This window comes from Panicum virgatum, chromosome 4N (genome assembly GCF_016808335.1).
Source record: "Panicum virgatum strain AP13 chromosome 4N, P.virgatum_v5, whole genome shotgun sequence".
Taxonomy (NCBI): Eukaryota; Viridiplantae; Streptophyta; class Magnoliopsida; order Poales; family Poaceae; genus Panicum; species Panicum virgatum.
Genome location: NC_053148.1, coordinates 11,097,791 through 11,112,985, shown reverse-complemented (window position 1 = coordinate 11,112,985; position 15,195 = coordinate 11,097,791). Strand labels below are relative to the sequence as shown.

The window sequence follows — 15,195 nt, the reverse complement described above, 5'->3', positions numbered from 1 at the left end:
ATGAAAACGGGCTTTGTTGTGATTTGTGTGCTCTAGCTCTGGTTTGGCCATATTGAGATCACTGAGAAATTGATTTCATGTATAGTTTCCTTTTCATGTATGACTACAGAGTAAAAGACCATTGCAATTCCAAATTCCGATAGAGCAACTGCATACGGGGAAATTGTCTATAATTCCATTCTTGTTACTTTTACCTGTTGCCCGTATCTACAGTTTTAGACCATTTTACATAATCTATTCACGAATTTGGATTAGAACTAAGAAATTGGGTTTAAAAGAATGAATGGAACGACCAATTCCATGAATAGTTGGGCGACCTGTCTTAGGCTTCAATGGCTAGCATTTGCTCTTTATTTCTCTCAGATATGTGGCAGAGCAAAATCACACTCTGTTTGCTGGAATAAGTTTTACAAGCTTTGCAAGATCATATGACTTGAAATCCCTTCCAAAACATAAGCTTAGATCCAATGCAGTCCTTCCGTCCTAATGTGTTCATAGAAAAAACAAACAATAATTCAGACAGTTCAGACGCCAATTTTGGTCCTTCAAAAAACAAACATAAGGGGGGAAGTATTCTTTTAAGTAGCTAGAAAAATGAGTATGCATCTGTGACTTATTTTATGAAATAAAAGAAAAGGTAAATTGAAGCCAGCTCCATAGGCAAGAATCCGCCAAGGAAAATTAATTTTTGGGTGCGTAATGTACATCAGAAATGACATAAAAACATAGGGGCATACCTTGGTTCTTCTTGTCCTATCCGCACCGTTGACAAGCAAGACCTTTACTATATCTCTATTTCTACTCTGTATGGCTAAATGTAGCGGTGTCCATCCATCCTAAATGGAAGGAAAATACTGTAAAACAAAAACCACACCCCTGAAAATGGTTGAAATGATCAGAAAAGTGTACCCATCAAACTTACATTATCAGCGACATTGACGTCAACCTTGTACTTAATCAGCAACTTCACGGTTTGCAGGGCACCAGCTTGAACAGCATAATGTAATGGTGTGGCTCCATCCTACACATTGGCGCAATGTAATACAAGGGCCAAGATAGAAGGAAAACATTCTTTCTCCGTGGGGACCAAACCAATGTGATAACAGCTAAGTTTGCTTCACAGGGTTTTCTGAATTCAAATTGAACTTCACTCTAGTAAAATTATGGAATGCCATTTGACAAGAGATTGTGCCATTACGTACTTACCCTATCTCTAACATGGGGATTTGCCCCTTTTCTTAGGAGATGGCTAATGACAGCCTCTTTCTTGCCTATGACTGCCTTGTGAAGGGGGGTGAAGCCATCCTGCATCAGCATTCAGCAACACTCCCGAAATTAACTCTGCTCCCAGATGGGCTTTCTCAGACATAAAAAATGGAAAATCACAAACACATAACTTACTTTATCAAGTAAATTGATGTCAACTCCACTGTCAAGGAGCTTGTCCATGAGAGGTATCTGCAGCGCCAACGCATAACTATGAAGCGGATGCCATTTCGGCTGCACCAAACAATGCAACTTCAGGAGTTAGATTCAACAACCAATATTTCAGAGGAGATAAATCACCACACATTCATGTCAAGCCTGAAATGTAACTCAATTGCAGTAGTAAAGTAGCAACGCAAGAAATAATACACCAAAGATAGTTACACCAAGCGAAACTTAACTGATGATATTTTAGTGACATCAGGGGTCTCGTGTTGATCCAAGATAGCCTTCTCTTCTGGCGTCAAGAGGAGCTCGATTTCTAGGCAAACAAAATACTGACAGGATAAAGTAGATGGAGAAGCAGAAAAGAAGTAAATGTGTCTGGGCAGGCAAATCGACCGATACGGCGATACCTCTTCGGAGCTCCTGCTCTTGCTGCCGCGCCGCCTCGAGCCTGGAGAACGGCGAGGGGGACGGAGGACTTGAGTTCCTCCTCCGCTCGTTCTCTTCCTCAACTTCGTCCTCATAGTCGCTCCCGGACCCGTCGTCCGGCTCCTCCCAGAAGACGTTGCCGTCGGAAGAGGCGGCGCGCGGCGGGGCCCTGAGGCCCGCACGCAACAGCAGCAGCGGAGGCGGCCGGAAGAGAGGCCGTGGAGGGCGGAGAATGGCGATGCGGAGGAGACTAGCTAAGGAGATGGCAGCGGTGGCCGGAGTGGTGGCTGGTGATGCCGTGGCCGCCCATGGGAGCATCTCGACTCCGGCCGCTGCCTGTGCTCTGCCTTCGTCGCGGGGTTTGCTCACGGCCGGCTCGGCTTGGATTAGGTGTGCGAGCAACCCTCACCTTTGGATCGGGACTCGACCGTCTGGATGTGCGAGCAACCCTCACCTTTGGATCGGGACTCGACCGTCCGGATTATCAGATTAAACCCCAGCTCCAAACGAAAGGGAGAGGCAAAGTTTTTTAGTTTATTTTTTAGAGGCTTTTGGAACGATTTTGTGGAAAAGGATGCAGTAGTGGCTCGTCCGCAAATTACAAGTCTCTTTTGAGCGATAGTCACACTAGCTAGTATACTTTTATTATGAAAAAGTTCGGTTTACACCATTGAGCTATCGTAAAAGTCTGATTTTCAATCTTAAACTACAAAACCGGATAAGATTGACCATTCAACTATCAAAATCGGACAAATTTGACCATTAGACTGAGTCCAATAGCGGGAGGCAAAAGCAATTTTGCCTCCCGCTGGTGACTGTGCCTTCTTGATTTCTCCTCCAACAACTCGTGCAAAAGCTGAGGCAAACTGCCTTCCGAGAAGAGAGGAGATGCAAAGATGCACTCCCTCTCTCCTCGAAGGCAAACGGCAAGGGCGCGCGCGAGCAACGCGTGGCGGCGGCCGGGCGTGAGGCTGGCCGGCCGGGGCAGGGGGAGGAGCAGAAATGGCCACGCATGGCGGCGGCCGGGCGTGGGGCTGGCCATGCGAGATCCAGAGGCTCGCGGAGAGGAGGGAGCTCCGGTGCAAGGAGGGAGCTCCAGCGCCGCCGCGATGGCCTCCCCCACCGCCGAATGGCTGTTGCCGGTGGTCTCCCTCCTTGCTCCTCTGCGGCCGGCGCCTCCGCCTCGGGCCACCGCGAGGAGGCCGGCCCTCGCCGCCGCCTCCTCGGGCCACCGCGTGGAGGCCGCCCCTCGCCGCCTCCGCCTCAGGCCACCGCGAGGAGGCCGCGTGGATCCGGGCGGAGCAGAGGTGCAGGGGAGGGACCGCGGTGGCGGAGGAGCAGAGGAGGGAGCGGAGGAGTAGGGGAGGGGCCGCGGTGGCGTCGGGGGCGGAGCGGCGCGGGTCGGGCGGAGCAGCCGAGCGGAGCAGAGGAGCAGGGGGAGGGGAGATGCATTTCCTTTTGCTCTGTCTCTGTTGGAGACATCCCGATTGCAATGAAAAAAAACTAAAAAATTCTAATGAGATCTATAAAATCAAAACTAATTCATTTTGCAACAGAAAATACGAAACTAGTTTCAATTTTTTTTTAAAAAAATATAATCTATCTAATATTATTCTATTTGAATCTTATTTATTCAAAAATTAATAGGCACAACTACACACAACTAAATACTATGAACATAAAAAATAGCTTTGAATAAATGACAAGTACAATGCCAATAGATAAGTTACATTTTTTTAAAAAATAATACCCATTTTGTATTTTTTTTATATAATTAATTATGATTTTTTACTTTAAATTTGAATATTTTAATTTTCATAAAATAGAAAACCAACTTCAAAACCACCCAAAGGATCAAATTTGTCTGGTTTCAATAGTTGGATGGTCTATATTATCCGATTTTGTAGTTTAAGATTGAAAATTTAATTTTTACGATAGTTCAAGGATATAAACTGAAATTTTTCCTATTATTACTAGTTTTTTAAGTAGGCTCTAAAGAGTTAAAAATCATATCACATATAGATTAAAAAAATCTATCTTTTGCTTTGATCGGAAAATGATGGAGATAAATCTTATTAGTTTTTTCTATCTCGAATGTGCATGTTACATTTGTTTGCATCGTGCAAGTGACACAGACTTTTCTCATCAGTCCTATTCAAAATAATTAACTTCTTAAGTATCTCTCCATTCCAAAATATAGGTTCTTTTAGCTTTTTTTAGATTTATTGTATTTGCAATGTATCTAGATATAATGTATATCTGGATGTGTAACAAATTTAATAAATTTAGAAAAATTAAAATGATCTAAATTTTTGGAACGGGGAGATACTTAAGAGGATGCAAAAGGAATGCAACTCTCACTTTCTGACGAGTTAAAAAATTTAAATTGACCAAATTCATATAAAATTACTAATACTTATATCTCTAAATATATTTAATATAAATACAAATATTATTTTAAAATTGTAACATTTTTTGAAAAATAAGAGTTGCATTAGTTTTAGAAAGGAAGGAGTATTTTATTTCCTAATAATGTCTCATGGGCGCCAGCACGACAGAGGAAAAGGAAAAGAAAAGGGGGCCATGCTAGTCGGCGCGCGCGCCCCAGGAGGCTTCCTGGCACGCGATCTCCGACAGCAGCAATCTTTCCTTTTTTGGAAAGTTTTTTTTTCTACATTTTTCTACTTTTGGAAATTTATAATTTGTAAATATAAATTTTTAGTATAACTTTTGCGTGTCTTCAGTGGAGAATAATCATCATAACTTTTTATGATATACATAACTTTTACGTATAACTTTTTTCTAGCAACTTGGGGAATAATTTTTTAGTACAACTTGTACTTAACTTTTAGCATAACTTGTAGAATGTTATCTTTATCAGGGAGACTTTTTGTACAAATTCTTTTACACAAGTTCATCATACAACTTTTTACGCATGAAATTCATCATACAACTTTTGAGTACAAATAGTCAACACTTTTTATAAAAAAAAAGTTGTCAAGAGAACTTCAACACATAATAGAACATAAAAAAAAGAGAACAACTGAAAAGGAAAAATTCTCATCATAACTTTTTATGGTGTACATAACTTTTACATACAACTCTTTCGTAATAACTTGAAATACAATTTTTAGCACAACTTTCACGATACATATATAACTTAATGTATACTTTTATAAATATAACTTACAGAGGACAACATTTTAGCATAAATTGTATAAAGATGTTATCTGGAAGATTTCTCGTATAATTTTTTACGCTCAAATTTATCATACAATTTCGAAACACAAGTCTCGGTATAATCTTTTAGTATGATTTTCATGCAAAAGTTGTCAATGGAATGTGAAAGTAAAAAAATAGAAATGAAAAAAGAAAATAAATACCTGGACCGTCACGTCACTCACTCACGTGGGTGAGTGCAGCTCGCGGCAGCTATAGCATCGCGCGCTAGGAAGGTTGGCAGCGCGCGCTTGCTGTTTTCGGGCCACGAACACACCCAGGTCCAAGGGGGGAAAAAACCAGACCTGTGTGGTGTGTAGAGAACCGCCACCTGCCCACCTCGCCGCGGCGTCCGAGAGAAGAGAGAAGGGAAGGGGGAAAAAAAATGCTCGCTAGAACCGTCGCCGGTCGCGCCGGCCCCCGCCTCGCGCCGCCCCTCGCGGGCCTCCTCCGCCGCGGCTACGCGGCCCCCACCTCCTCCGCCGCGGCCGCCGACGACCTCGTCATCGACGAGGACCCGCCGCGCGCCTCCTCGCCGTCCGCCGCTACCGCAACAGCCACCGTGGCGGCCACCATGCCGACCGTCCTGCAGCCGCGCGTGCTCATCTACGACGGCGTTTGCCACCTCTGCCACCGCGGTGAGTGCGAGGGCGAGACCTAGCTCTGGGATTTTGGGTCATTTCGTTGGCAGCTAATTGGGCGAACGATTCGCTACTGGTGGGGACTTGTTTGTTGCGTGTGTGAATTGCTCACGATGGCGGATATTGATGCCGGCTTTGCAAATTGCAATGCAGGGGTGAAGTGGGTGATCAGGGCGGACAAGCACGCCAAGATCAAGTTCTGCTGCGTGCAGTCCAAGGCCGCGGAGCCGTACCTGAGGCTGGTTGGCATGGACCGAGAGGACGTCCTGCGGCGTGTGCTCTTCGTCGAGGGGCCCGAGGCCTACTACGAGGGCTCTACGGGTTAGTATTCCCCTAATATATTCAGAACGTGCTGTTCTTGGTTAATTGTGTAGTATGAACAGACTAGGACTGTGGTGCTCGGAGGGTGTTCATTCCATGATACGAAAAATGCTGGTAGCAGATATGAACATTTCAGCTAGAATGATATGATACCACCACTAGGATTTATGTTATGTGTCCATCTATTTTTACTAAATTAGCATGAATGAGACATAGGTCATATTTAACTCCAGTGAAGTTTTTGTCTTTTTCTAGTTTTCCATGATGCTGTCATGGTGGAATTACTTGAATTTCTTTGATGTTTCAGTAACATGTATGTGCTTGTGACATTGGGTTACCATTGTGTTTTTTTTTCAAGCAATATTGGGGGAGATCCCCACCTACTATTAAACTTGGAAGGTCTTTTACAAGCAAATCACCGGCTACCATTGTGCTTCTTGTTGATACTTATGATTTGGGTCAGTTACAGGGTTCAATAGTTATTAGCTCTGGAAGGATAGCAACATATCAAGCCTTATATTTATTAGTTATCACTGAACTCATCCAATTTCAGTCAGATTTGCGCCATCGGGTTCTCTCTCTTATTAGACATATGCTTTCATTGCTCAAACTATTGCAGCCACATCCATCTTGCCATCCTGCATTAAAGTTGGGAGAAGTTTTTGAAGTCACAATTCTTTATAAGCTTTGCCCCTCTTGGCATTTATTAATCTAAGAGTATACCAAGAGTTCCATATGTTCGATACATCTATTACAGATAGGGTGATACTGTGATACAATGGCACTAAACTATATAGAATATTTTTTAAAAGGTACTTATTTAGCCAAGAAAAAAGGCTTCAATTTTTATGCTGTATATATACCTTTGAACTGTGGGGTATTTCGCAGCACTTGTTTCTCTTCGTGATATGTGCATTATATATAGTTTTGGTACTAACACTTTCATATTTTTAACTACAGCTGCACTGAAAGTTGCATCATACCTGCCTCTTCCCTACTCAGCCCTGAGCTCCTTGCTGATTGCCCCCACTCCACTGCGTGATTCAATCTATGATTACATCGCAAAGAACCGCTATGACTGGTTTGGCAAAGATGATGAGTGCATTGCTACCAAGGACAAGGACATTCTTGAACGCTTCATCGACAGGGAGGAAATTCTTGGTGGTGGTCCCAGCAATAGCTTCTTTTGATCACATCTTTGCCTGTGCCGTTGCTGACCTTTACTGTAGGGAAGAGATGTAAATAATCTTCACGTCCATCTAGATACTCAGTGGCTAGTTTTCATGACTCATGGAACTTGGGATCCACTCTGTTTAGTCATTAACAATGATGCAGCATACACACCTGCAAGGTTTGTCAGGTCAGGTGTATTCCATTTTGATAACTAGGTGAAGTCAACAGGGGATAGAATTTTGAATTATGGATTGGTATGAAAGTTTCAAGTGCCTTGATATGACATTATCTGTGTTACTACATCTGCTGTCTCGTATATGACATTTCAGTCTAAATAGCTGCATGCCACATTATTTTGTATGTTGTGTACTGATCTGCAGTCGTTTGTGCAAAGTTGCATAATTCATATTTCTTGTGATATAAATCTCCGTGGCTTGATGATTGCTTAGACGTTTCACGATACTTTATGAATGATGCATAGCGCACCAGATAAGGTTTAGGACTCGATATCTTTATTCGAGATGCTTCAAAACACAAGGTTCAGCTAATGATTTAAAATGCTTTCACACAAACTGTAGTATGTAATGCAATGCGCTCAGCAAAACAAACCATTATGCCGGATGACAAAGAGCAGAGACTACTTTAGATACTTTCAACAAGGTTGCGTACAATTTACAGCACAACACAAGGGAACTGAAGGATCTATAAATGAACAACAACCAGTACGAAGTCTTTGTCCCCAGTAAGTTCAGGTACGGATATACAGCTTTACAAAATACATCCGCTACAGGAACACTCAAAACCTGCTAAAGATTGCGCTCATGGGATTCCAGCCAAGGGAATCCAAGAGTGTCAAAACATCCTTCTCAGTGTGACAGTTGACTATCGCATCCGATCTACCTGCCTGTAAAAAAAAAAAAGGGCGTACCAGTGCCGTAGGCTTCCCGCACTGTGCGGGGTCTACCTGCCTGTAATTTACAAAAAAATCAAATGAAGCTGACAAAAGGGGATTTTCTGTTTGTGATGATATGTATATACGCACATGCTTTCCACCACTGCCCCGCATAGCTAGATAGAGTCCAGTGTCATCAAGCACGTATCCTTTCGAATCTGCTAGTAGTCTTAGCCTGCATGGTACAATTGTTGTGCTTAGCTTCAAAAGGAAAAGATAGTTTCCTTTGGGGCCATGGGAACAAGAAAAGGCTATATCTTGAATTTATACCGTCGATTTAGTACATCATTTCCAGTCCATGCAAGCAGCCCACATGCATATCTGTTCCTTGGGTATACCTGTGAACACAGTGACAAACAGTTTTATCAAGGGCAACAGCACATACAATGTCCGCAAATTCATCATTGTCTGTGCCGCCAGAACCAGAAAAAAATATGTTAATTAATAATTAGAAAAGATCATGTCATTTCAATACATATAATTACCACATATAAAAAGGTCGCAATATTGTTGCTTATTTTTGAAAAGCATCACAGAACTGAGGATGTGCATTGGAAACCTCCTACCTTTAAGTCAATGCGGTGCCGCAGTTCACGCCCAGGATATGTGCAAAGACCAAAATATGTGTCAACCCCACTATCTGATCCCTGTATTGGATTTTAGCTATTTCAAATCTCATTAAAAAAACTTGATTATCAGGGTTACGATTTTAAATAGACCAATTTAATGCATCAGCTAAGCATTTCTCGCTGTCATAGGAACCGTCAAAGATTTACAGGAATCACCACTCACCAAGTGGTGGGTATTTTACAACTTACATCAACGCTGTGTATGCTAAAGATAAGATCCTCCCTCAAAAAGTTAATTTCCTTCAGCCATTGAACAAACTTGGGCAAAAAACCTACATGACTGAAGAAAAGTTTTAAAGCTAAATAGAACACTTTTTTCTCAAACAGTAAATAGAACATTTTCTGCACTTGAATTTAAAAATATAAGATAGTGAAGACGATAAAGTTTCCGAACTCTTTTAGGTCTACCTTTCTCCATCAGGATGAGTTATAACAATATCCATGTCACCACAAGAAGCTTTTCGGCGTCTATATGATCCTCCACAAACAATTATTACTTACAAATGAAAAAATACGCACAGGGAATTTCATTAATAAATAGAAATTGTATTTCAATAAATGCAAGATCATAAGCATACAGAACTGCAATAAAAAGATGTGAATGCACAAAAGAAACACCAAAGAATATTTGTAACAAACTATGGCTTCAACATTGGCGTTTAAACAGCTATTGCATGCTGGAAAGATTAGTTTCTCAAAATGGTCTATGTAACTCACCCCAGGCAAGATATCCTTCCCAACATCTTGCAAAAGCTTTTCCATCTCGCTAACCTAGATGTCGTGGTGTGCAAACCCACAGCCGGGTGGCGTAGTGCACCCGCCTAAACCCAGAGGGTGAATACTCGGGGGTTAGCTAGGATTAGCCCAATCTCGGTGGAAGAACGCGATGAACACAGTAGGTTTAGAGTGGTTCGGGCCGCCCGAGCGTAATACCCTACGTCCACTGTGTGTTGTATTGCTTGTGCTCTCAAGAGGTCGAGAGCAGGGTTGTTCGGCGTGAAACCAAGCCTGTGTTGTGAGAGTCTTGGCGTTAGCTGAAGTGTGCAGCAAGCGCCTTCCTTTTATATCTCAAGGGAGGCGCGTACATGGCCGTTAAGTCCCCGACAGGTGGGCCCAACGATGTAGTATAAAATGACATACTGTACAGACATTATGGCATTGCAGGCGACGGAGATCTCATTCCTGGATTTCCTTACTCTGCCCGTGGGAATCCTCCGTCCGGCATAGCCATGCCCTGTCTTGTCAAAACGGCGCCAGGGTGTAGCTTGCGGCGTTGGCTGCAGCGTAACTGAACGGGCCGTGTAGCTTGCGGCGTAAGCGGTATGATGAAAAGGTGACGTCCCGTCATATCCATTTAATGCGGCAGACGGGCTCTGCGCGGATGCGGCTGCACTGTGTACCTCGGTAATATGCGGTCTACAGTGAGGCCTGACAAAGGCTGGCCCGCGTGCCGCGGCGGCAGAGCACGCCCAGGGTTTACTTTTTCGGCGAAATTTCGGTAAAAATTTCGTTTCCGCTAGTAGCCGGGAAGTGAAATTTCGGTTTTTTCGTTTTGAATTTGTAAAATTCAAAAAAATTTGTAAAAAATTGGGAAAAATATGATAAAAAACTAGGTGTTTTTCTGAGCTTATTGGTGTCATGCATGATAAAAAACATAGAGATTTAGTCAATCAAATAAATTTTTTTCCGCAGGTAGTAGAGCAGCTCGGTGCGGCGTCGTGACAACTCGAAAAACTTTGAACACGAAAGTTGTTCGTCATTTAAAACTCTACAACATTGGTTTTGGGCAAAAGTTCATTTAAGCCACGGTTTACAATTTATAACCAATTCACATGAATTGATAACCAATTCACATGAATTGATAACCAATTCAAATCATGTTTGTCCTAGATTTAAAACAACTTTCAATTAGATCAACCAATATCCCTGAAATTTTATAGACATATCCGCAATAACAAGAATAATAAAAGTCTAGTTGAGGCCTAAGAGAGAAAATGGAAGTTGTCACATGAAATGACAAGACTTTTAATTGGTAGTTTTTGAAATAATTAAATAATTTTCAAACCATTGCTCAAATGAAAAAGTTCCTGAAACAAAAGTTGTAGATCTCGAAAAACTGAACAAAGTTGGTATTCAAAAGTTTTTCATTTGACCTCGGGAACAGTAGGAAAATCACAACTGACATCATTTTCCGGTCGAAAATCACCGAATTTCGGTCGAAATCACCGAAATTTCGGTCGGAATTCATCGGAATTTCGTTTTTGAATTTGAATTCTCTTTCCGTTCGGAATTAGCGAAATTTGGCGAAATTTCGGCCGAAATTTCGTTTCCAGCAATTGGCGGGATTTGGTAAAAAAACGAAAAGGTAAACCCTGAGCACGCCTCAACCACCCGCACTTAATGCGGTGGGTGGGCGAGTCTTCCTGCGGAAGACTCGCGCCCGCGGGACACGTGGCGCCCCCGGACCCCGCCCCGGCGGTATGTTGGTTCTACGCGCGTGGGAGGTCTGGACGGATGCGGGGAGGTCTCGGACCCCTGTGGGGGGTCCGAGCCCTCGGCTGTTGGCGCGGAGCTTCCCCTCCTCAGGGACACGTGGCGTCACCGGACCCGTCCCAGAGCGGGGAGCGGGTCCGGGGCCGTTGGCCCGGTGAGGTAACAGCCTGACCCGTGGGGCCCGGCTGCTCCGCCCCTTATGGCGTAGTTATGGATGACTACACGAGTCCTGCCTTGCTGCAGTAGGAGTGGGTATCCCTGCTACAGGGTACCGACACTAGACAACAGGGAATATGTATCATATTCAAGGTACATATAAGAAGCTTGTAATAAAAAGAGACACAGTAATTTTACATATTACTTACCTCATGCCGGGGGATTCTTTGCTTGATATCATCAAAGTACTTCAATCCAATCCTCTGAGCATTTGTAAGTGACTCATCTTTTCGCAGATCATCAAGAGTACGGTGTCCCTTTTCATATAACTTGAGTGCAGTCGCAGGGCCAACCCCCCAAACTTCTCCGAATAAGCTGATAGTCCGTACCTTCAAGCTAAATTGTGTTGATATTGACAGAGGGTAGACACTTGCAACAATGTTGAGCAAGTCTTGAAACTTGCAAGGCAGCATTTGTTTGACTTTACTATGGTTATGCGTAGAGCGAAGAAAAAATATTTCCCTGAGATTAGTGATTCGCTAGGAGCGCTTGGAAACTAGCTATCAATGTGCCTGAACTGTGATCTTTGTTTCTTTTGGGTTTCATCTCTAGCCTACCCCAACTTGCTTCGGAAAAAAGGCTATGTTGTTGATGTTGTATTAGTGATTCGCTAGATTCCTTATTGTAATTATGCTTTTGTCTTTTCCTATGTGCATACTTTTTCTATTTTTTTAATGTATAACCAATAGGGGGCTTGCCCTCTCCTGTTCTTTCATATATATATATATATATATATATATATATATATATATATATATATATATATATATATATGCTGACAAAGGTATTCAAATATGTCCAAATCATGATCTACTTTGTCCATTACCTTTTCATCATTCTCAAAGTGTTCCAGCTTGGAGAGTTTACCAGTTGTAACTATTTCATTTATCTGCACACATGGATTGTTGGATTCAGCTGCAATCATGGATATAGAAAATCCAAATATAAATGTAAGCCTCCCAGTATTTCTTGGAATTGTAATAACGACATGGTAATCAAACATGCCATATATTCAGCATCCACTGATACTATTATTCTATTTTGAGAAATATAGAATGGGCAAAGCTCTTTTCAGGAACACAAAGATTGCATATGCCTTTTATTAGAACCAGAATTCACATATATGGATTGCACATTGCTAAGTGACCATGAGATACTGAAAAATATGACATATGTTTCTTTCACAATATTGAGCCCAAAAGTAATTGCTGGCTTGTTTATTTTTTATAGAAATAGCGGTATGCAGTGAAAACCACTTTAGGAAGCAATATCAGCTGTTCAAGAAATGGTTGAATTAAGCATACATACATGGTCTTTCAAAGATTTCCCAATTGTAGGGAGGTCTTTAACTTGCTCAGCACTTTCTATTTTGAATGGCAATTTCTCAATTACCGGTATGGTCTTGTAATAGCTAAATGATCTTATGTCATCTCCCAGGGCTTCAGAAGGAGAAAATGTGATATGTTAAAGCAATGGACTAATGAATGAGAGAATTTCCATGTAAAGTGTCCTTACCCCTATATATATCGATAAGCCTTCCGAAAATCTTGGTGATATTCCTATTCAAGTATGCTGGAGCATAAATGCTGGGACCTCCAGAAGAGGCTTCCTGGTCATACAATTCATGAGTTAGCATGTGAACTTACACATCCCACTAAGCTATACACGATAAATACAGATGAGGCCTTGACATAGAGCTTTCTTTTCAACGCTGAAGTCCTCTTGTAATAATGCACTAGTGCTTTCCAAAAGGATAAATGGAAAATGCAGCAGTATTGTTTCAGATATCATATTCAAGTTTGTGAAACTAAGCTCCAAAATCATCAACAAAGAACACAGCAGATCAGGTGAGGTGCTTAGAACAGTAAAGGAGCATGACATATGAAAACAACATAATTCGGAATGGCATAATAGTTCATCAGATCAAACTGATACCTCGATGTCAAATGTAGCATGAGAACCTACGGTATCCTTGGTATCTCCAGAGCTACTTTGGCTACTTGCATACTGGTTAGGCTTTGTGTTGACACCTGAACCTTTATCCGCACTTGCATTTGAATGCTCCTCCCTATCCTCGTCGCTTGTTCTCTGCTGATCCCCAGGATCCTCAGATGATATTTTGCTCCTTTTCGCAGGCTGCAACACACCTGAACCTCCATTGCCAGCTGCCTTCTTCGGCTTAAATTCCTCTTCATAGTTGATTGTAAACTTGTGCTCGGGCAGCCTCCCCCCCCCTCTCCCCGGACTTGAGGCATTCCTCCATCCATTCGAAGGACACTACACTCTGCAATCAAATATCCAATCCATTAAATGGCATTTTGGCGGGACACAAAAATCTATCAATGATGCGAAGCCTCCACAGCACCAATGCAGCAACGAGATCGCCAAATACAAATGACAATACACGCGCAACAGCTTGGCATAGGATTGGTAGGGTTTGTACGCAATAGGATTATAGGAAGGAGGAGCGAGCAGCGTTTACCCCGCGGAAACGGTGGAGCCAGGCGGCGTCGAGCTCCCGGAGCAGAGCCTTGGCGTCCATGGCCAGCACGTGGTTGACCCCCGCCGCAGCGCCGCCCTTGTCGAGCTTCTCCACGACGCGGCCCCCCATCTGCACCAGCCTCTGCTTCCACACCTGCATCGATCGATCCCCAGAAGCCTAAGCGCACACAACTGGAGAACCCCAACAACACCAGAGTGGCGAATCTTTGGGGGAGAGCGCGACCTCGAGACGGCGGGCCTGGACGCCGCGGGGAACGATGAAGGCGGAGACGCCGCGGAACATTCCGTCGGGGTCCCGCTCCTCCGCCGCCCCCCGCGCGGGCTTCCGCTTCGGCGCCATCGGAAACCCCTCCCGCCTGTCCCCTCGCGGCTCTGTTGGGTTTTACCTTTTAGACGGTAGTAATAACTACCTTCCTTTCAGTTTCAGTAACAGCTTGACTGAAAAAAAAAGCAAAATGGGTATTTTACTTCCTTCACTTTATCCTGAGAGTTAAGTTCGTCTCTTAACTTTTAAATCCATCAATATAGTCTATCAACTTTTATTTTGAGACCAAACTCATCTTTATATTAATATTATGCTCCATCTCTATCTCTTCTCTACTACTTAGGCCCTGTTTAGTTTTCACCCTGTAAACACAAAAACGCAAAATTTTGCGAAGGAATTTTGCTAATTTGAAGTACTAAATGAAGTTTATTTACAAAACTTTTTGCAAGATGGGCTGTAAATCGCGAGACGAATCTAATGAGCCTACTTAATCCATAATGTGCAACAGTGATGCTACAGTAACCATCCGCTAATTATTGATTAATCATAGATTAATTAGCATCATTAGAATCGTCTCGCGATTTATAACACATCTGTGAAAAAAAATTAACTAAACATGGCCTTATAATAAAAACTAAAAAGGCTAAGGGTCACTTTTCGTTCGTCCTCCCTCCCTTTCGTTCGTCCGCCCGCCCACGGCCCACTTCGTCTCGCCGCGGGTGCCGCGCGCTCTCGCGCAAGGTTAACCTAACCGGTGGGAACCGGTCCGGTTTGACCGGTTACCGGTCAAACCGATCCGGTCCGGTTCCGGTTCCGGCCGATACCCAACCAGCCAAAATTCAAATTTTAAATTTGAATTCAAAAAATGAAAAATTCTTAAAAATACTTCAAGGTGTGATGAATCTAATGGTGTCAAATTTTCTC

The 15,195-nt window shown here is 42.9% G+C and overlaps 2 protein-coding genes and 1 pseudogene across 2 annotated transcripts; 1 reads left to right on the top strand and 2 right to left on the bottom strand.

Moving 5' to 3' along the window:
• Window positions 1-251: 251 nt before the first annotated feature.
• LOC120670121 (ankyrin repeat domain-containing protein EMB506, chloroplastic-like) lies at window positions 252-2,234 on the bottom strand. The gene is made up of 7 exons (XM_039950127.1): window positions 1,842-2,234; window positions 1,668-1,747; window positions 1,402-1,500; window positions 1,207-1,305; window positions 923-1,021; window positions 738-836; window positions 252-483 (listed from the first exon to the last, which is right to left on the bottom strand). The coding sequence occupies exons 1-7, from the start codon at window positions 2,176-2,178 to the stop codon at window positions 382-384; spliced, it is 915 nt and encodes a 304-aa protein (XP_039806061.1). The 5' UTR covers window positions 2,179-2,234; the 3' UTR covers window positions 252-381.
• Window positions 2,235-5,359: 3,125 nt separating this feature from the next.
• Window positions 5,360-7,567, top strand: LOC120669744 (uncharacterized protein YuxK-like). The gene is made up of 3 exons (XM_039949583.1): window positions 5,360-5,717; window positions 5,874-6,041; window positions 7,002-7,567. Exons 1-3 carry the CDS (start codon window positions 5,465-5,467, stop codon window positions 7,229-7,231), a joined length of 651 nt encoding a protein of 216 aa, XP_039805517.1. The 5' UTR covers window positions 5,360-5,464; the 3' UTR covers window positions 7,232-7,567.
• Window positions 7,568-7,828: 261 nt separating this feature from the next.
• On the bottom strand, window positions 7,829-14,398 carry LOC120669743 (annotated as a pseudogene).
• Between the last annotated feature and the right edge of the window lie 797 nt (window positions 14,399-15,195).